The following is a 23,030-nucleotide window of genomic DNA, read 5'->3' as shown; positions in this document are numbered from 1 at the left end:
CGTGGGTGAGAATGGTTTCGGAGAATCAGATCCGCGTCACGACAAAGAGCGCTGCTGTGCGAGGATATAAGGCCCGAACTAGGACTAGGACATACTGGACTACGACTCACCGGGTCCACCGCTGTGCGTAAAAACGCATCTGGAACTCACGCTTCTGCTCAGGGTCTGGATCTCAGGTAAACAGTGAGGAATACAATGAGTGAGGGGGCGATCCTGCTGTGTTGATTGTATAGTGGATATCAGTGAAATCAGGTTTTTTGAGTTTTAAGATTTGCGCTGTGAGATGCAAAATAATTGTAAAAATGGGTGCAAGGTTCAAGATTCAAGTGATCTTAAATCAAACCTTCATAAGAGCAAATATATTGCCTTTAAAAGAAAAACCTAATATTTTTAATCCACCTCCCCCAACATAGTCTTTAGCCATTCATACGGACATTTTCTTTAACTTATAAAACGAGACTTCACGGTCTGAACAGTGACTAATAAATTAGACATTAAAGGAAAGGGGACAATAACAAAAAATAGTTTTTGGGAGTATTCAGACCTAATGTTGGTTCCTCTAATAGTATTTGTTTTTCAATTGATCAAATTAACAAATATCTTCATTCATTCTTCAGTAGGCTATTTGCTGCCCTGTCCCCCAATGAAATTAGCTGTTAACAAGTATATTTAAAGTTTTAGACATACATGTAGAGACTTTGCCAGAGGTTTGAGGGTGGGGGAGGGACTTAAATATCTCCTTCAATATATTCTAATGATATTCATATTAAAAATACACCTTTCGGGCAGTTGAATAAATCTTTCTGTTCCCTTAGATTCACGATGAACTCTTTGAATTTCTGCGGGCCGTCCAGCGGTGGTGTTTATCCCCTCCACGGTGTCAACTCCATGCTGTTCGACTTGCACCACCAGATGGCGGAGCAGTACCACGTCTACTCCGCAGCAGGCCCCACGGTGCACACCCTCTCTGTGGCTGAGAGGCTGGCAGGTGGGTCATCAGGGTCCTGAACAGACCCCCAAAGGGACAATGCGGGAATCTGTGGAGGACCAAGAGTGTCATGGAAATAGATGTTCATTTCATTAATTGATATCTAATTGGACAAATAAAAACATAGGCAAAAAGGCAACGCTAAATGATGAAGTAAATGGAAAAGCTAAAATGAAAGGAAAACATAGGAAATGCAAAAGGGAAAGGGAGTTGTTCATTCAAATGCCTGATTAAAACCTGTGTTGTTAATTCAGTTTGTAAATTCAGTAAATTATTTCTCTTTTGAAATGACATTTTCAAATTGATATTGATTTTCCATTATTCATTTAGGAATCGATGAATGTATTTTTACTCTTTTTTAAAAATCCATATTTAATTTGAACTATTAATTGATTAATTTATGTTTCATTTGTAAATTGTTTTTAGAATTCCTCCTTTAATCACCCATTAAAACATCACTTGATGAAATACTTAGTCATTTTGGTCTAGTAGAGAGGTAAAATGGGGAAAAACCAAATGCTTTATAACTATTTCCATCACACATGTGGTCCTCCATACACCACTGCCTCCCTGCAACACAGAAAAACAAAAGAGAAATGTAAATGAGAATAACAAATTACTCAGGTTACTCCTCGTCACCTGAAGACAGACATTCTGTTGACTCAGTTTTGATGATTTTTTTTTTTTTTTTTTGGGCTCTCTCCTTCCCACCAGAGCTGATTCTGGAGGCTCGCTATGGGAACCAGCAGAAACAACGCCGCAGCCGCACAGCATTCACAGTGACACAGCTGCAGGCGCTGGAGAAAGCCTTCCAACAGACACAGTACCCAGATGTCGGTATGAGAGAAAGGCTGGCTGTTTGCATCAACCTGCCTGAGGCTCGCATTCAGGTGAGAGAACACTCCATCCAGCAGCTGACTGTAAACCTGAAACCAATAATGCATGATGACAAGTGTTCATTAATGGTGAACATTGAGCTCGAAAGCACAAATAAAACCCTGCTGCATTTACCTTTTCATATTAATATTAATTCATGTAACTTTAATGAGATGAGAGGGGAACGTGGGCAATATGTCTCGTAAGAGAAATACTTTTTATTTTCAGCAATAATACAGTACAAATCTTTTACTAATTCACATAGATGTTACTGTTGACAATCTTGTTATTTTCTGCTGCCTTATAATGTTATGTTTATTGATTTTATTTTGTTTTTATGTCATTTTAGTTCATTTTTACATCCAGATTACCTCCCGAAAAAACCTTTAAAAGACTCTAATTCAGTTTTGTAAAGTTCAGTTTTTTTTAAACTGCCTCAAATAAATAAACTTACCTCAGCTGTTTACTCTCTATCCTCCAGGTGTGGTTCAAAAACAGGAGGGCAAAGTTTCGTAAAGGTCAGAAGGGCTCCCCACTCTCCAGAGACAACGGTCTGGAGGAGACACCACATTGCAGGAAGGTGGGACAGGAGGAAGTCAGGACTGAAGACAAACAGGACGTCATCACATCATGCACCGACAGCAACATCCCTCCTCCTCCTCCTCCTCCTCCTCATGTGGATAAAATTAGGGATGTTTGCCCTCCCCTCGCCCCTTCAGACTCTGGTATCTCACGGTGCCCCCTCCGGCTACACTCTCCTCCACTTTTCCCTGTCATGACAGGGGAGTGCTACAGCCACCCACCTCACCAGCCTGTTGTAGGAGTGCTGTCCACTGAGCTCGCCCTCCCCCCGTTGTTCTGGCCCATCATACAGCAGCACAGCTCCACCCTGGGGGTTCCTCCATCATCAGTTGCTAAAAACTGTAGCCTCTCCCTTCAGACTGCTTGTTCCAGTAAAGCTGTGCCTCGCCCTCACCTGGGGCTGTAACTGATGTGGACTTATACACCTGACACTTAGAGGCAGAAGTTTCCCCTTCTCCTGAAGAAATCCTGGGTGGGAGAAGACAGGACAACAAGGTAGAGAGGCACCTACTGCCTTGTTCCTGTAAATAGGACTATAGACTGTGCACATAACATTAATTTTTATCTAGCGAGTTTTATTGAATGCCTGTCTAAACTTTAGACTTTAGATGCGAGCTGTACAGTGAGTAACAGTGGTCTAAAAGGACATAAAGCTGTACAGTCACATACTTTCTGAGGTTCTTTTTAGTAGACAAAGTCTAATTTGGGTCTGCTTTAAATAACATCTACAGGATGGTTTTAGTTTCACAGTGGTATGAGTTTGCTTGAAAGAGGCTGATGTTTATTTCGTCATGTTTTGGTTCCAGACAAGAAGCAGTGTGTACACTCCATTTAAAGATATTGTTGTCTCTTCCAGCATTATTTAGCTGGCTACAATGCGAAGTAGCTACATGGTAAAAACAATGGTAAGCATTTGAGAAAAGCTCCTTATTGTAACAAAGCACTGCAACATAGAAATGTGAAATAAAATTATATATTGCTGAATCCTCTGTTGTTGTTTTTTTCTCTTGGATTTTGTGAGGCTTAGTAGTACTGCCAGTAGGATGGGTTTCACTTTCTTAAAATGTACTTTGTGACACATTTACAAGACTGCAAGAATAAGATTATGTACAGTATTTTTACTCATTAAGAAAACGATGTAAGCTGTTTGATTTAACGCTGAGTGATGATTCAGTACCATCATGTATAGAGAATGGAATTGTATTGCAATTATATGATCATAACATGTTATCACTTCAGTCAGTTTGATTACTTAATGTGTGATTTTGTATATATTTGCCACACTATAATATACTGTATATCAATATTAGAAAAATAGCAACATTATGACATTTTTTTCATAGCACCCCATATTGCAAATTTTACATGACTTTTAGTGTTTTGTGGTACAGCAGAAAACAAACACTTGACAGTAGAAACAAAAGAGGTCTGGACTTTTCCCAAAGTGTTTGAATCCTCTGGGCAGCAGATGATAGGAACAAGCTTTTAGATCTTATTAGACAGAGGACAAATATTATAAGGTCTATGCAGTCTCATATGGATTTTCGTCCTTTTAAACAGGGGTATATTTTTCAGCTCCTGAGTCAGAGATCTCTCTCTTACGTTATTAGTCTGAAATTTGTATAAAGTAATGGCAGCAACTAATGATCATATTCATTATCGATTAGTCCGTCAATTTAGTGATTTACCAATTCATCATTTAGTTTATAACTAGCCTAACTGTGAGAAAATAGTAAAACAATGCCCATCAAAAGCGAACACACTCACATTACTTGTTCAGTCTGAATTAAGCCTAGAGGTAGTTCAACATTACAGAATGTCACTGGAACAAGTGATTTTTTGGGGGGCATTTTTGCATAGAATATTACTTAACCAATTAAGCAATTATTAAGCCAGTTATTTTTCTGTAATTTTACCTGCTGCTGAATTGTCAAATAATTTCATTGACATTTTCACTGTGGTATGGATGAAATCTTCAGTATGTTGAACTGATTGTTCAAAATATGATGAAGATAATAGTGTAAATAGCAGTACTGGCTCAAAATACTGACTGATCATAATTGGGATCCACTTGTGGCATAAAAAAATCCATACTTGGGATCATACCTGCGGCAAAAATCCCCTATTTCATGTTTAATTGTCAAACCAAAGAACAGAGTTGTGTTGCACCCATTCACTGGACTGTAGATGTGTGAATGTCTTCACACTACCTTAGTTTCACTAGTGTGAAAAGCGCAACTTTGTCAAACAAATCGATCAGTCTGGAGCAGGAACTCAGTGAGCTACGCAGGTCTGATGTTTTGCTTTAGGCCTATTCGCCAAACCAGTTGCGTCAGTTTTTCAGCGTAGCGCAGTGACGCTGTGTCCTGGTATCGGGAGGCTTAAAGAGACAACAGCGAAATCATAGCAACTTGAGGACAAGAGAAACGGAATGAGAAAGATACCCACGAACATAAAACCATGTCTTGGACTGCGTTTCGATAGCTAACGTTTACAGGTAACACACTTTGCTTTGGCGACAGAAATTCAATCGACAGCTGTTGTTTTTTAAAAGACACCGTCTCGCCGTATATTAACGTTCTCACTAGTGTTTCGTGTGCTAGCTTGCTAAGTGGCTAGCTACCGAGCTAAGCGGTAAGAGATCCCCGGCTGCTGTTGCTGAGCAGTCGGTTGGTTAGGATTAAGGAGTTGCCCCGCAGTGCTCAGGTTAATGAATATAACTGGAATCTGAGCAAAAACGACACTTTCAGGTGAAACAAATAACTGTTTTATTATAACGTTACTCCAGTAGATAGCATTAGTAACAACGTCGCTAGGGACGTTGTTATTAAGCATTTACTAACTAACCAGCTAGCACAGGGAATGTCAATCAATGAATATTTCATACTCTGTCCTGCTTCGACTTGTTCAATTTGCATTAACGTTAGTTTACTAACAGTTAGCTTGCTTGTGTCGTTAACAGACTGGTTAACGTTGCATCAGTTTTATATCAGACGTTGGGCCGAGAGGAACGGTGTTTTTGGTAGGTGCTAGCCAGGTTAGCTGTGTGACTTGTCGACTAAGCTAAAACATGAAGGTAAACCTGTACTTTAGATTGCTTTTCCGACATTGCTGCATGTATATAACACAAGAAAATCGCTTAACTGATACGAATTGGCTACGATTGAACGGTATCAAGATGACTTGAGCTTGCTAACTAACGCCAGGATAGCCTGAGAATATTTGGCCTTGTCCGCCGAACCAGCTAGTCTAACGTTACCGTTAGGTTGTCTGATCACAGTTGTTGACGGGGTTTGCTTGTAAGATTTTGTTTTCCATTCCTCGTCTCGTATCAGAAAACAAACTTGGTGCAAACATAGGGAGAAAGCAGGTACTTATGATCACCCGAAACTGTCGCTAAATGACAGCTGCCAGCCACTACTCGGTAGCCAGTTAGCTATTAGCGATCATTAACATAAGCTTAAAAAGGCAGGTATTTTTGCACCACATGCGAGTAAAATTTGGCAATATGGTCACGGTACTACTGTTGAATGTCAACCAGAAGCTTTTTGTTTGTAGCTGGATTCATATTTGAACGTTGGAAATCGTCTTGCGTCGTGTCAGTGCAAGCTAGCTGTACAGACGACAATTTTAGCAAGCTGTCGTTAAAGCCACTGTCTGCCTCAGAATTGAGCTTTTATGAGATATCATTCATAATAATTTATCCCTGTTTTTGTGAAGGCAAATTCAGTACTTGGAATATATAGCTACTCAGTATGTTTTTAACATCTTGGTAGCTATACCAAACAGCTGACGCGAAAAACAATACACAACTTCCTGAAATGAGACAGTTTAGATATGACCATTATTGCCAAAAAAGTTACCTGAGACAAAAACTTATTTAGATCTTTGTTGGTTTTTAGGTACAGCGGGGTTCAAAAGTCTGAGACCATATTTCAATTCACTGGAAAGGGTAAGTAGTCTCAGACTTTTGGACCGCACTGTACATGCTTTCTTATATTCAAATATGGTCATACTTGTATTTTGAATGCATTTTATACCATATATTTTTTCTTGGCTCATCTTGAGAAAAGGATTTATTGGCATAGTGTACTGACATTTCAATTGTTGTTATGATCATGAGCATCATACAGGCTGTAATAGCATTTACCCACCTTGTCTTTACTTCTAATCTTGTGACCAAGAGGGCTAGGTTCTTCTCAAGTCGTACAGTATTGTTATGTTACAAGGAAGACAAGACTGTGTAATGATTGACTGCATACCTGGCTTATAAATGTGCTCTTCAGTAGGCTTCAGTTGCAACTGTAATTTTAATATAGCTTTGTCTCCCCAAGGAAATGTAATCTCTTCCATTGTTTGCAGAATAAACATGTGTAGAACACATTAAAGTCACAGTGACATTATTTTTGAATGGTTTTAATAAATATGTAACATAAAATAATGCACACATTATCGGTTTACCTATGTCTGATAATGCTGTATTTTAGTCATCTGAAGGCGATAGTAGTTTCTTAGTCTGTCAGATACAGCTGAGCTAGCTGTAGACTAGACTGTATCCAAATCCTTTCAATAATATGTTTCCCAATGATGCAAATGTTGTGATGAGATGAGGCATTACAGCAGTCATTGATCCATGTAAGTGCCTTTCCATAGGAAAGAGTAGCTGCCCATTGGTAGTGCCTGCATTACCTGCTCTCTTCAGAACCACCAACATCTTAGATCATGGACATGGGGGAGTTGGGAAAGCTGTTCTGGACAGAGATGTCTGCCTGTAATTGTTTTCAAAAAGCTTCACAGAGATGGTGGAATTTCACTGCCAATGAAAATTGAAATTATGGTTGGTGTTGTTTGTGTCTGACATTGCTTCAATGTCATAATAATAATAATCATAATAGTGTAGTTTGCTATCTTGTCACTTTTTACCTGATCATTTTTTGCACCATTAAACATCTTTACAAAAGTGAAGAAATACATTCTATTGTATTTGTCTCTGATCCTGGCCTGTGCAGATCCATTTTCACTGTTCTTTTTATCTGAGGATCTGCACACCTGCAAAAGCTGTTGAAGAATGAGCTTGAAACTTATCTCAGTGTTTCACAACATTAGATACATTAGTCTTCTATACTAAAATACAACTTTGTGATCTACAAAATCTCTGTAAGGCACTCTGTTTTGAGCTTTCAAAAATAGGTTTAATTGTAAAAGAGATCTTTTCTCTTATGTCTGAGGTCCACTGTGGAATATTTCTGCTCATATTGATTACTTTATTGAATTTGCCTTGCACCGGTCTGGAGCAAGATCTCATTTCAGCTGTAGTAAGGAATGGCCACAGTAGACATAATTTGATCTGCAAGTAAAAGGTTTAAGTTTTTTTTTTTTTTTTTTTTCCCGAATGATGCATATGTAGTATTTGACAGTGCATTTCATTGCAAGTATATAACGGGGTAGCCACTGGAGAAGGAATCTCATTTGCAATTAGTAAACATGATGCATATAACAAGTGTTTAAAATATAATAATAATAATAATTTAAATAGTTTTTTAAATCTTCAAACAAGCCACAAGATATTATAAACTTAAAAACGTTAAAAGTGAGGTTAGTGTACAAGCTTTAGTATGACATTTGATCCACACTCTACATGCCATACACGAATGAAAATCAGCATCACAACCTAAGGTTTGATTTCTGTCTGTTTTTTACTCTTTGCAGATATCCAGTACATCAGTCCCATCTGTTAGCTGTCGCTGTTTCCTCCAAACTCTGGGTTGCCTCGTCTGTTGTGGCCCTGCAACATGGAGTCTGTCCACTGTGTCACTGAAGGCTGACCAGAAGGAATGAGGCACTCCAGGAGATGTTCCCAAGTGGCCTTGTGGATGCAGTAGCTGGGTTTCGGAGTACTTTTTTATGACTAGTATTGTATGTGTGTCTGTGGGCACATCCTAGCACAACCTGCCTATTCCTCAGGCAGGGACATGCTACTCTGAGACTGAAGCTGGAGAAACACACAAGAAAGGAGCCCCTCTGGTAAACAAGGAACACGAAGAGAAAAGGGAAGCACTCAGCAAAAGAGCTGTCTGATTGACACACGGGGCACTTCAGCTGTAGTTTCAAGTTATTTAACTATCTTGTGAACCATTGCACATTTTAGCAGCAACACCTTTCCTCTGTCCTGTGAGATTTGTCTCCCTCCCCCTCCCTAAAGCATCCTCTGTCGTTGTCATTGGAGTTTCTATGGTTTGCATGGCTGGAGAATAACCGTGGAGAGGCCAGGGTATCACAAGCTTATGGATTTTGACAAGAGAGGGGGCAAGGGAGAGACAGAGGAAGGGAAAAAGATGTCTAAGACAGCAGGCAGCAGGACTGGACATGGGGGCAGGAGTTCTGGGACCAATTCTGGAGTTCTTATGGTTGGCCCAAACTTCCGTGTGGGTAAAAAAATTGGCTGCGGGAACTTTGGAGAGCTGCGGCTGGGAAAAAATCTCTATACTAATGAATATGTGGCCATCAAACTGGTAAGTGCAACCTTGAAGTTTGTTTATGATGTCAAAAATTCATGTATGTATGAATCCTACGTACCTTTTGTTTTTTTAAGCATGCCTTTTAGCAGTTAAAGTTATGTTAAGTGTTTATTTTTAATGTGTAGCAGACTCTCCTAGTGCAGTAGACCTGAGAGTGACAGACACAGGAAGTAAATAGGAACTGTCCAACGCCCTCTTCCACAGCTTGGTGACATTGACATTGTGTCAGCCATGCTCTATTTGTGTTTGTCAAGACATGAAGAAGAGAAAACTCAGATTAGACTGGATACCTTAAGTTGTATCTTGACTGGTGTTTTTTTTCATACAGGCATTTATTTTCTTCTTACAGCATTTAAAAGTAAAGGTCAACTAAAAGTAAACCATCTTTTTCCAACAGTAATATAAATGTGAATGTGGCACCATTGGTCAGTCGAATGCCTTATGACTTAGTTATGAACTTAAACCACTGGTCAGCCGGCCGGCCGAGTGTTGGAGTTTCACCATTGATCATTGCTTTTTCAAAGTGATTTGGCACGAACAAACAGTGTTGACAACTTAGTGCCTTTGTTGTTACATTAACCAATTTTTCAGCTCCCTGCAGCTTTTTTTCTGAAAAGCAACTAGCGACAAATCTTTCTGGTTCTTACTTTTTGGACAAACCTTAGCTACTTTCTGTAGAAGAAAGCACCAGTATTGCCCCGTAAGCACAAGGCTGGGCTTTCCCTCTGCAGGCACACCTCTTTATGCTGACTGCATGGCAGCTGACGTGAAGGAGCTTTTAACTTTCTCTTTGAGTGATCATTTTACAAGTAAATATAGCCGAAATCAAAGCACAGCCGTTGTCTTCAACTTAATGTGAATGGTGAATTTGTCAGAAGATGTCTGTTATAATGTTATAATATCTATAAAATATAAGACTTTTGACAGTGCAGAGCAGTAGCCAGGAAAGGGCTTTTAAGTGTCAACAGTTCAGTCACTATTTCATTGTTGGGCCATTGTCTGACATCAGGAACAGAAAAACATGTAAATGAGAACAGCTTTATTGGGAATTTGGTGGTGCGAAAATACTCCATATGTGAGCACAGAGAGTAGGAGAGAAGCAAACAGATAAATGGCTGAAACTGGCTGACACAAGGCAGAATGCAAATACAACGTGGTCAAGCCATACACAAGGTTTTGACCTAGTCTTGTTAGTTTCTTGAATTGGGTGGGGGTGAATTAGGGTGAAATTGATGCCTTTTAAAGGTTTTATGAAAACAATATTCTTTGTAAAAGATGAATTTTCAAACTTCCTCCCTTCCTATTCTACATTTTCCACAGTCAGTAGAGATAATGTCAAATCATGTGGAAGCTCTTCCTTTTAATAAGTTCACACCAGACCTTATGAGCAATCAATAATTTACTGTGTGTTTTTGATTTGTGTCAGCATGAATGTTTTTTTTTCCAGAGCCACTGGTTTAGTAGCACTTAGACTATGAAAAACCACATGAAATGTCAAGGCCTGTTTGTTTACTGATTGTTAGATTCTAGGGCAGCCAGTGACTGCTCAACCATTTCCTCTGCACATAAACCTCAGATCTTTTTCTTTGCTATAAATGTGTTGCCACTTGTAGCGCTTTGATCACTTGAAGGTAAGGCAGATAATAATATTTTCTTCTCTGACAATGCCTCAATGCAAGCAAGGCCTAACCCAGACTCCAGTTAAGTAGTCATACAAAAACTGATGGGAGCTAGGCGTCACCTCCACCACAGCTACACTGGTCTGTGTATGATTATCCTTACATTTGTATCTCACAGGGAGGTCATTATCTCTGAACGGGCACCCACTGAAGGCCTTGCGAACCACATAGAAGGCAGAGGTTCGCAAACAGCTGTAATTGCAGTTCTCCTCTCCTCTAAAATCTTTAGTTGTGCTTGCTGCCTCCCCCCCCCCCCCTTGCCTGTGAACCCTCCCATCTGTTTGGGTATTTTTATCCCCATGGTGTCCAGCTATATCTGGATCTGGCATTAGGGCCATAACACTGCTCCATAGATCTCGTGGCTCACTGGACCCAATATTTATCTGAATGTATAATGGTGAGAGGAGGAAGTGTGCTAATGGTGTAAACAAGCATGATAAGGCCTGGGTAATAGTGGGGCCTGATTGTGAGGAATCAGGTTTATTTAGGATTTCATTATGAGGACTAATTTCTGATAGCGATCCATGTTTTCTTGTCAGTTGTATTTTTGGAGCTGCAATGATTGCTTCCTTTAATATTCACAATAATTATCTCTTTTAGGCCTAGATTTTCAAAATGAAACAAAAAAATCTGACTCTTGTTACAGTAGTTTTTGACTTGTATACTGGTGTTGCTGGGCCTGACATGGAGAGGGCTTCTCCCTTGTTGGTTCTCGGGCTAACCCAGACCCTAGCACAGTTGTCTGTCCACATGTTTCTGTCTGTCCCTGGTCTCACAGCTCCCTGGGGTAACCCAGTGAATGTCACTGCCTGTCCAGTAGAGCTTCTGTCTTGTCAGAGGCTGTTACTGAGCTCCTGCTTATTGACTAAAACAACAACCCTGTTATCTACAACCACCTGCTAACACATGCTTGACATGAGTGCCTCCTCCGTTGTCTGTCAGTCATTTCAATGGTAACTGTACACTTGTAAATTTTTTTAAACCTAATATAATTGTAGGTATTGTGAAGTGCAGGAAAAATGCCATTGCTAGTTTGCTTATTACATATGTTGTACAGTTTCATAGAATTCCCTTTTAAATGAATAAGACTAAATAAGAAATTTTCTGTGAAATAAAGTAGTATATTAGGGCTGCAACTAATGATGATGTTGATGTAGTACACGATTCATTAATAATTATCAAATTAATAATTTAATAACAAAACTAGTCCATAAAAGTTAGAAAATAGTGAAAAATGCCCATCACAGTTTCCAAGAATCCAAGATGAAGCTGGAACCAAAGAAGAAAACTAAAGACTTAGACTTGGATTACGAAAAGTTTTCAGTTGTCCAACTTCCCAGTTCACAAACTAATTATTTCAGCTCTAATATACACTATTGAGCTGCAAATATTATTTGATTAATCAGTTAAAAAAAAAAACAACTGGTATCTATATTCTTAATTAATTGATTGTTTCATCTAAATTATAAAATCTTGTTGCTTCCAGGCTCTCAGATGTGAAGGTGGGTTTGGACTGTTGGTTGTCCAAAACAAGCATTTAGAGGTCATAACTTTAGGATAGAGGAAATTGCTCTTTTTTCTAAAATGTATAGACTAAATGATTAATCAATTAATCTACAAAATACTCAGCAGCTTAATTAGTAATAAAAACAACTGTTAGTTGCAGCCCTTATAGACTACACTCCTTCCAACACTCCCCCAGTCATTAAGTCAAGTAGGACAAATATAAATTCTTAACTGACCAACTGTTGGTCTCAGTGAAACTCTAAGTGAGTATGTCAATTATTACTTTGTGACTTGTTGAATAAAGGTTGTTGATCTACCAGGAAACCAATAAGGCTGTGGTATGGTTACATTCAACTTTGTGGAAATGGAAGTGTAAGTTGTTATCTGATTGGTTGAAACTAGTTTAATCTCTTATTTTTTGTAATGAATTGAAAATGTTTAGCTCCTGATTATTGTACACAGTGATTACTAAGTGTTGAGCTGATACATTATGTGCAGAGTGTCTTGTGTACCAACTTGCCGAGTTGAGCATTTGGGTGGTGCCTGCCTGAACCTGGGACAAAGGTGAATGCTGGTGTCACCCTGCTTCACCACGTGATAGCAGAGATGGATGTATGGCAAGCCAGTGCACTAGATCCTCTGTGAGTGGATCTGGAACTGCTGTGAATGTTGCTGCAAAAAGCAAGAGAGAACGGGTAACTGCAGAGAGCTGAAAGGTCGTCTTTGTTAGCAGGCCTTGTCGACACACAGTGGTTCAGTCTTTGGTTCAGCTGGGTGCTTTCTCACACTGACAAACGCCTGTGTGATGGAGGCAGGACCGTATAGCCAATGCTGTAAGTACACTGCAGGCTTAACTCCCAAGGGGAGATCCCAATGCCTTAAAGAAACAGCAGCATTTAATTTCTGTTTGCTGTCGAGGCTCACTGTAGAAACTAGCAACCATCAACCTCATTTAAAGGGTAAAGGGACACCACCATCTCTGTCAATACACTCTCTAGCATGGTGACATAACTGTCCACTGAGAAAATGACCATTTAATCCTCTTTTTTTTTTTTTTCTTCTTTTTTTTTTTTGCACATTACTGTTATACTATTTTTTATTTAACACACTTGTTATCTTGTATCTCTCTCTCTTTCTTGTACTATCTTCAGGAGTTTGTCTTATCAAGGTCATCGGCCCCCTATTAACCCCGTCATTGTTTTTACCTTGGTTTAAAGACACATGCACACACCGATTATCCATCCATTTTCACTGACATTTCTACCAGTCCACTCTGTTAAAGTTAGCTTGAAACTTTACAGTTTGTATTTCATTATAGCCCATTTTCATGTAGTCAGTCATTCATTGACAGATAAGAGGTGTCTGAGACATACCACTGCAAAGCTGGTATTATCAGTAATAAGTTATAAACCAGTTGGAGGCTCCTCTTTGTTGTGATGACTTTGACAAGTTGCCGTAATATTTTCCCAACATGGGAGGAGAAAATAAGTGAATGTTATAGTGCTGAGACTTACTGTACAACATGGTGCCTCCCTATTGCTCAGGGAGAAGGGGCTGAAATTGGAGTGACCATCTAGGTAACACAGTAAACACAGAGACTTACTGTTCATGGTGTGCCACCTATGCACATTCAGAGCAGTGTTTTACCCTATGTATGTTGACAGTGTTTATTCAATGCAAGGATAGATTCCAGACTTGAGAGAGATTTCCTTTTGCCACTCTAAAATATAATGGTAGTCCTGGCTTCTTATTTTTAGCCTGCAACCTTGATTCCTCCGACTGAAATGACAGGCGAACTTTATCAGCCAAAGCTAATTAGGTGTAATTCCATTAGTTGGCCAAACTACAAAATTTAAGTCTTGATTGTTGTGTGACTGGTAAATTTGCTCAGCTGATGCCTCTACCATTTACACTTGAGCAAATATGTTTGCAATGATATACAAACACCACTCTTTCAAAAAAAAAAAAAAAAAAAAAAAAAAGACAGTGGTGGGTTGGACCCAGAGTGGGTTGCTGGGGAAATGATCTAGCTAGTTTACAGCTAGCTAAGTTTGTAGTCTAGTGAATAACAACGGGTTAAAAAAAAAGTGTAATATGAGTGGTGCCGCTTGTATTGACGAACCCGCAAAGAATGATCTCCCGGCTCTGCAGTTTCCCTCAGCTCTTTGGATTATATAGTGTCTTTTAGCTCATTGTTTTACAGTGCATGAATTTACTGATTTGTTCGCTCTCACCACTCTCATCAGCATTGTTTCCAGCAAAAAATCTCCGATCTTGCTCACTACTTAGCCCAGAGCATCACACTGACAAAGTTACCATTTAGGAGGTGAACAAAGTGGGGCACAGATTTGTTTCTCAGGAGTTGGTAAAGACTTAAACAGAGTTACAAAGGAGTGTGAATATTGGGCTTACTGTTTGTCAGGTTGCCACTCCACTCCAAATGAATGCTAATATAGCTCCATGTCTGCTGGATAGGCGTATTTACTAACATGTTAGCCATAACACCTTTTTAAGGCAATATGTAAAACATGCTTGTGGTGTTAGCTTGTTGTGGAGTTCTGCTCCCAAGTAGAAAAATCATAAATTGGGCTTTAAGTAGTTCATATACTGTATGTTGCGTCCGAAAACTATATTGTATGTAATTGTACTGTATTTATGGAAAAGAGTGGATTGCCTCGGGCAGACTTTTGTTTCCTCTGCCTGAGTCACTGATGCAGAGGCATAAGAGTAAGGCAGTTAATATGAGTAAAGCCACTCACAGTGCTGGTCAGTTATGATTCTCAGAAGGAAATCTGAGGTGTTGTATCCAACTCTCTTCTGTGCCTCCCACTGAAGCTTGATAAGCAGCTCCTGTTGCAGCAGCTTACACCAGCTCGCCATGAGGCAGTTGTCGAAGAACTGTGAACACACAAAAGCTCTATCAGCATGTTTGGCTGGAATTAAAGTGACATTTTTACGATTTAAGTTCTTCCCTACCCTGCTCAGGCTCTCCAGAGAGCATACTGGGCAGGCTGAATGAATAAATCCTTGGATGTCAACAGCATGTAAAATCCTACCTTCAGTCAACTAGCTAATCCCCAAATGAATCAGTAGCCAGCAGCAACACAGTGTGTTCACACAGACACACATTGTTGCTTTGAGGATGATATAGTAGCAGTCATACAACCTGCATTGGAGAGTCTTAATGTCGGTGACCTCACAGTAGCAACAAAAACAGTGTCGGTGTTTTATGTAGAAGCCTTTGAGTGTAAATTGTAACTGCACAAAAAATAGGTTAAAATATGGTGTAGGGTGTGTGCCTGTAGAGAAGTGCATGCTGTGTAATTGTACCCTCTAACTGTACATCCTGGGACATGGCAAAGCACTACATGTTTTTTTTTTTTTAAGGAGTTATGCTCACATGTAATGACATGTAATGTTTAGCATGTTAGCTTTAGCGATAGTTAACTAGTTTGTCACATTTTCTCTTTTTCTGATTACAGTCACTGCCATGAATTTACACTGCACTATTCTGTTTTAACCTTCTTTTTAGCATCATAATTGAGGTGGTAAACTAGAGCCAAAGAACCAAACCAGAATCAGATGATGGTAATTTAAAAAGAGCTGAAGCCAAATTGACCTCAGGTCTATTTTGAGAGTTTGCTTTGCAAGACAAAATGGCGAGATTTGAGGTTAGATTTAAAGCAGCTTCATACCATGTAAGAAATTTAAAATCTGTTGGTGCATTGCCTGGGTTTGTAAGGATATGTAGTGCAGAACAGAAGGAATAAGACAGTGACATGTTCTTCCTTTTTTGTTGACTTCATGGAAATAATTTGCTGTCTCAGTCTTTTGTGACTGTACTATGCTGTTACTCCTAGCTATGTCAGGACCCAACAGAACAATTTATATTGGGTACAGGCTCAAAGTTAAACAAATCATGGAGTACACAATACAATACATTATACTTACGCCACGCCTCACTCCTCTGTTAAATGACAAAGGAGACTTGCCTCTTGGGTTCATGTCAGTGGGACTTCCCATGACTGTGTTGATAACTGGCAACATTGTGTTGCTGTGTTTGCCGTCCTCTGACTGTCGCAGCTGAGTTCAGCACATTTTAAAGAGCCAGTCCAACTTTCACAGAAATTTGAAACCTGTTAATTTCACTGGTGTCTGTAAGATGGCTGCTATAGTGTTTTTGTAATGTTGTTGTGGAAATAAATTGTGGGGAAAAAACATTGAAAGCTGATGCATTACATTATAGTGGAAATAGGTATTGACCAAGGAAGTTGATTAGTCAATACATATTTCTACTATAAACATCAGATAACATCAAAATGTGAAGAAGTACAGTTTTTATTCACAGTCATTTCTAGAAGTACACTCCAAGGCCTGATAATTATACCATACATTGTATTCTAACTGCTGTGGAAGCCATCTTGAGTGCTGACAATGAAATGACATGATGCACCACTAATTGTCCCGTTGCTATCTCTCCATTCATTTAGTTATGCCACACCTCTCCCGCAGCCTTTCACAGGTAGAAAAAAAATTAAACACAATAAAAATTAATCACCTGGCCTGAATCATGCCGATAATTCTGAATTAGCATATTAAGTGAACCTAGGTCAATGGTCATAATTACCCCACTCCAGTCATGTACAAAAATTGCTGCAGAAGATACAATTGATTTCTTATTTTGGCTGATTCAAGCAGTGACTGATTATCACACTGGGTTTTGGAGGCAGCTGATGGCTCCATCTGGGTATGTTAAATCTGAGCTGAAACTGGAGAAGTGCTGGACACAGACCAGCTGTTGCTCTCTGACTCCACTCACTCCTTAACACCACCTCCCAACCATAGACACCTCATCATAAAGACTGCTTGAATAGAGAAACACACTTCAGTCTTCTCCATTTGTGTCAGTCTTACAGTTAGCATCATTAATACCTCTGTGAAGGCTGCCAAGTAGAGAATCACTATGTTGACATTTGAGTTGTTCTGTCTAAGATGAGATGAGTCACATAGCCAGTTACATTTTGTGAAATGGTTTACTGGGAGTCAGGCAAAGGTCAGGGTCTATTCTGGTCCTTATGCATAATGCCGGGTCTGTTCCCCTGGATATGGCACACATAGGCATACATATGCGCATGCTGAATGTCACACTGGCTTTAAATAAACAACACAGATGTTTATTTACAGTGGGGTCCAAAATTCTGCGACCGCTTTCCCATTCAAGTGAATGGGAAAGTGGTCCCAGCTCTGACATATCAGCTGTCTGTTTTACTGCACCATGTTGTTTTAAAATGCAGGATCTTGTTCATCAGGTTAGAGGGCAGTCTCTTGTATTTCATCGATACATGGCATCATGTGTAACACCTCACAACTGAACGTGTGAAGTCAGTCATTTTTGAATATTGACATAATGCGAATTTACCAAGGATAACATTAAAAAGAATAAGATAATTATTAATGCGCTCCTTGATACAAATACTGGTTCTGTCAGTACTAGTGTTGCTTTCGTCAACGAAAATTATGACTAAATATCTTCGTCAACGAACCTTTATCACGTGACGAAAACGAGACGAGACGCAACGTAAATGCTGGTCATGTGACGATAACTATAATTAAATATATAATGCAATATTTTTGACGAATAAAAACGAGACTAAATATGGTTTACAAAATAAAAACTCTGCTAAAATGTCTCTTCATTTTCATTGACTAAAACGAGACGAGACGAAATGTTATAACGTCATTTTGACTCGTTTAGTCGAGTTATTATTATTTTGCAGTATTTCTGTTTCCTGTGTCTCACTTCATCAGGTCGCACTGCACCGACGCATGCGACGTCACTTCCTCAATCCCCACTCGTGGGCGGCATTTAGAAGTTGCAGCTGCGATTGAACGACAATTTCAGAAACATGACACGACAGAGAAAAGGACCGATGGCCGGCAGCCAGTCGGGGTTCTTCTTTGGAAGAAAAAGATGAAATGACATTTGGACACACTTTCATTACATAGAGGTGGAAAAAAAACCAGAATGTGTTGTGGATAAAGATGGGGAGAAATGCGGCCACAAAATCACAGGAAAACATGTCTGGTTGGTAAAATAAATATGTTGTAAGTTCAAATCAGAGCGTCTTGTGTGTCTGGAATGGATGTATTCTTGAGTCTATAAGGTAACAATAATATAATAATAAGATAACCTTGTTTGAACTGTGAAATGGGTTTGGCTAAAAGAAAATTTTGGTTTTGTCTATACTACTAGGTAATTATACTATACTGGGTTAAATAGAATTGCATTACTAGAAAGAGACTAAAATAAAAAATAAAACTAGACTAAAATGTCATCAGTTTTCGTCGACTAAAACTAGACTAAAATAGTCATGGATGATTCTGACTAAAATAAGACTAAAATGCTCAGACTTTCAGTCGACTAAAACTTGACTAGACTAAAAAGAGTATGAACATGACTAAAACTAATAAAAACTAAAATGACAGCTTGACACAAAGACTAGACTAAAACTAAAATTAAAACAGGCCGTCAAAAACAACACTAGTCAATACCTGGTTCAAAAATATTAAGTTGATGAGCTTATGGAGCTTCTTTCCTCTCAAATGATTGTTGTTTGAGTACAAACACTGTATGCTGAGAGCATTTTAACTAGACAATAAGAAATTTTTGCCTGCTATCAAGTTATTTATGGTATTAATGTTATTAGTGATGTCTGATATGAGCTTCCATTGCTGACATTTGTCATTTTAGCTACTTAATAATGATAATTCCCATCAGAGCTTGGTGAATCTGTGCATTTGCTTGCCAACGTCATTGTCTGAACTGATCCATCATCAAAATGTGGTTTATTTATTTTCCCACCGATCAACAAATTGTTTTATCTGTAGATGAATGTAGTTGAAATTGGCAGACCTCCCAAATAGAAGTGAAAACTGCAGCAAAATAAATGTTTCTCAAGTTATAAGATGAATAATTACGATTGCAGTGATCAACAGAATAAGTGTAATTATTGACATGAACATAAATACTGGACATTATATTTTAAGTGGTGTGCTTGCATAGGAAAAAAGGGCTTGACAATTTTTTCATAGCTTTGTTTCCAGCAATATCACGATTATTGAAATTTCTGTGTTTTGTTTTTTTCATTTTGAATTCGTAATGCAAGTTTTGACCACACAACACAAAGTATTTAGGCTGAGACTGTGGTTTACTGTTGTTGCATGTCTGTTTTTTGCCATCCTTTTATGCTCTTCTGATTACATCTATCATTTATAGTTTTCTTTTTTCCTCTTCATGTCATTACTCCATCCAGTCACTGAGGTCAGTTCTGATCTTTCTCAGCTGTGTTGGAGATCAGATTTAGCCCAGATGACATCATATGCAGAGTTGGTTAATCCCAGGAAGAGGACTTTATGTGGTGCTGATGGCTTGCTCCATCCCCACAAGTGTACGGAGGCTACCACAGGTTAAAATACAGAAACCACCACCTAATCTGCGATGACATAATCACATATTTGTACAAGCTTCAAGTGTTTTACTCTAAGAGAGATCCTTGAAATGGCATGTAACATTTCCTCTCAAACCCATCCCCAGTGTCAGGATTTGATCTCACTAGGGCAATATTTGCTGGTAGCACTATTAGCAACAGATCTGTAAGCTTTTTAGCTGTGAGCAGCAGCTAGTATAAGTAAGTTATCACTATTTCTGTGCCCCTCTTGTCAAATCGTTGTCGTAATTTGATTGAGAAGCCAGCCGATAATGGTGGCTGTAAAACTGGTCATATCTGATTGGCCTTTGTGCTGTGGAAAAGGCTGGCTCATCATTTTTGATCATGATGTTTACTGTTTACCGACACAAACAATGTGAATATTGGATAAGATGCAACAAACCACACTTTTGACAACATTTAGGATGAGTTTCTAAGTTTAATACTGATTTGAGTAGCAGTTGAAAACTACAGTAACAAACACTTGACAAAACCTCTGAGAAGTTTAAATTACAAAGTGTACAGACTTCATGGCAAACAAAAATTGGACGCACAGACACAGTGCACAATGCAACCCAAAACTATAAATATGGAGGCATGCAAGATAAAATAACAGGTCTTAAAACAACAAAGTGTTTGTTACACATCTTAGTATACAAGCACAAAGAACACTAATTAGAGGCACAGCATTTTGCTGTCATTTGATAAGTACAATATGATACTAACAATATGTGTGGACCAAAATTTAGGTTTTATATCAGGTCGCGGCCTTTTCAACACACAAATGGTAACATGTAGAGCTGCAATGATTTTTATCTATTAATCTATTAGTTGATTTGAAAGAAAAATAATCTGCAGCTAATTTGATAATCAATTAATAACTTCAATCATTAGAAAAAAAAGTGCAAAAGGCCAAATATTCTGTTGCTCTAGACTCTCAAATGAGAGTATTAGCTGATTTTCTTTGTCAAACAGAATGTCCTTTGGTTTTTGGTTTGGCTTTGTTAGACTGTTGGACTCTGGGAAACTGCTATTATTGCAATGCAATACATCACAATACGCATATTGGGTATATTATTGTATTGGTTGTTTCTTATAGTACTTGTAGCTAATGTCATGGCAGTATCTGATAAAGGTTCATTGAAGTCCCTAAACTGAATAAGCAAGAGAATCTGCATCATTCCACCATAATACAGCAGCTGTAAGTTTTGTTGGAGAATGTCATTGTGGTTTTGAAAATAAGTTCTCACAATGCTGGAATTTAAACTTTCCTACATTCAAAACATTTCTTGTTCTGGCTCTCATGCAGAGATCCACCTTACAAGGACAGTTTGGTTTCAGATACATTGAATCAAGATTCGCAGAAACGCAAGACGGCTGCAGTGTGGAACAGCTGAGGTGGAGAGGTTACTGTAGCAGCAGGTCAGACAGGGAAGGGCCCTTCTGGCCTGTGGGTCAGCTGTCCTGGACATAGGCCAGCACACTTGGCTAAAAGCTGCTCTCTGCATGACACCACATAGGGTGACCACAACTTCTCCTGCAATTGAGTTAAGTATTATAAACAAGTTGACATTATCGGTGAATCATAAGGTTATCAAAAGCCCTTTTTTATGGTCAGGTAAAGATAGGAATCTAGAAAAAGCTGTTTTGCTTCAGTTTTGTACAGAAAATGTTACAGTGCTGTCTTCATGGAAAACAATTTTTTTTTTCTTGGTCTTGAGACATAAGAGAGTGAGATAAAGGGTATAGCCAGTATAGTATAGTATAGCAAGTATAGTTTTAGGAAAAATAAAACCTAAATACCATTCCCTTGTAGCTTACTGCTTCTGCGGGGGCGGCCCTGCTATGTCAGGGGAGGGCTCTAATTCTGAGCACGCCAAGCCAGAGAGCAGATCAAAAAATATCTACGTGCAGGAGCTGAGAAAAATCCTTGTCATATGCAAAGATGTTACATCAGACATTTGCAGCTTGGCCCTGGTCATTCACACAGCCATAGCTTAGCCCATCTGCTGGGAATAGAGTTGACTCTTAAGTACGTAAAGCTGCCATAAGCCTCTGTTTCCTATTGTAAGCTGTTTTAAAGGGTCCTGCGGGTTGGTGCCATCTGCTTTAACTCATTATTTATATATTTTATATTTTCTTTCCCTCTCCTTTCTGCCATGGCCTGAGTCGTGTGAGACGTGCTTGTTGTCCATGTTCATGTAGGAGGTGGATGATGCTACAGCAGTTCCCCACTCCGCCTCTCAGACCAGTCACATGTCTTCCTCCCACTGGCTTCTACTCCTCTATATTGCCTCCTCTCTTCCACTCTCAATTTCTCCCTCCTCGTATGCACAGTAGCTTCTTACTTCTCTGGCAGTCTTTCGTGTTGGCATCATGTGGGAGCGTGATACTGAAATAATTTTTTCCGTAGATTTTAGAAAGACATGTTTGCACTGTGTATGTGAGATCATCATAGTTTTTTGTAGTAATATTTTGAAGTCACTTTAGTTCTCTTTTTTTCCACACTGGTTTCATGTGGGAACAGGAGCATGTATCTGCCATTGTTTTGTAGAAAAGCATGTATAAAAATGCATGCATATAAGTAAATAGTCTAAAACGCTTAGATAGACTTAATTGATACATCTTTTAGAAATGTAATGTAAATGAAGCTTGGTAGTAGTAAATTAACAGTAGATTAACACATAGCAAATGAATGGAGTATAACAGAATATGTGTGAATAATGAATATGTGGTGGCCAGACTCATGCAATCATGCAGTCAGAATATAGCAGCTGGTTATATAAAACTAAACACCACTGACCAGTTGGATAAAAAAAGAGATGCTGAGACTTTCTGAGGTCTTTCTTTATTGGACCAATAATTTTGATTAATCAGTCCGCTGTTATTGTCTTGTAGAAGGCAGGCAGAGAGAAAATTGTCTGAAGATAGTCTGAGGAACCTTTTTTTTTTTTTTTTTTTTTTTAATTAGGACCACTGATTAAAATCAGGAGCTATACTACATTCAGGAAGTATTCACACCCCCAAAACAAAATATAAGTAAGTCTACAATCTACAATCAATGCTTTATAATGACAAAGTGAAATCAGAATTTTAGACATTTCTACAATTTTGTTTAAAAGGAAAAAAGTGAAGTATTCAGACCCTTTCCTATGACACTTGAAATTTTACTCAGGAGCCTCCCGTTTCTCTTGATCATCTTTGTGATGTTTCTACACCTTGATTGGAGTCCACCTGTGGTAAAGTCAAGTGATTAAGCATGATTTGGAAAGGCACACACCTTTCTAAGAGCTGGCTGCCAGGTCGGGAGGAAACCAGATATGGTGCTTATACTTGGTTGTCTTTCTGGAAGTTTCTCCCATCTCTGCACAGGAGCTTGAGATCTTGCTTAAAT

At 38.9% G+C, this 23,030-nt stretch overlaps 2 protein-coding genes across 5 annotated transcripts in view; both read left to right on the top strand.

Moving 5' to 3' along the window:
* Positions 1–822: 822 nt before the first annotated feature.
* LOC111236558 (diencephalon/mesencephalon homeobox protein 1-B-like) lies at positions 823–2,852 on the top strand. The gene is made up of 3 exons (XM_022765379.1): positions 823–988; positions 1,703–1,878; positions 2,346–2,852. The coding sequence occupies exons 1-3, from the start codon at positions 823–825 to the stop codon at positions 2,850–2,852; spliced, it is 849 nt and encodes a 282-aa protein (XP_022621100.1).
* A 1,987-nt stretch (positions 2,853–4,839) lies between these two features.
* LOC111217745 (casein kinase I) overlaps positions 4,840–23,030 on the top strand; it is a 37,547-nt gene continuing 19,356 nt past the window's right edge. For 3 of the 4 annotated variants that reach the window (XM_022739917.1, XM_022739768.1, XM_022740002.1), the window contains exons 1-2: positions 4,840–4,943; positions 8,156–8,958. In XM_022739917.1, the coding sequence (XP_022595638.1) occupies positions 8,731–8,958 (228 nt within the window). In that variant the 5' untranslated portion in view covers positions 4,840–4,943; positions 8,156–8,730. Of the gene's footprint in view, positions 4,944–5,127; positions 5,197–8,155; positions 8,959–23,030 lie in introns of those variants that run through there. The other variant, XM_022739834.1, reaches the window with a different exon arrangement.

This window comes from Seriola dumerili, unplaced genomic scaffold (assembly GCF_002260705.1).
Source record: "Seriola dumerili isolate Sdu_G_001 unplaced genomic scaffold, Sdu_1.0 BDQW01000002.1, whole genome shotgun sequence".
Lineage (NCBI taxonomy): Eukaryota > Metazoa > Chordata > Actinopteri > Carangiformes > Carangidae > Seriola > Seriola dumerili.
The sequence above is the reverse complement of the archived record's forward strand: the minus strand, read 5'-3'. Positions and strand labels throughout refer to the sequence as shown.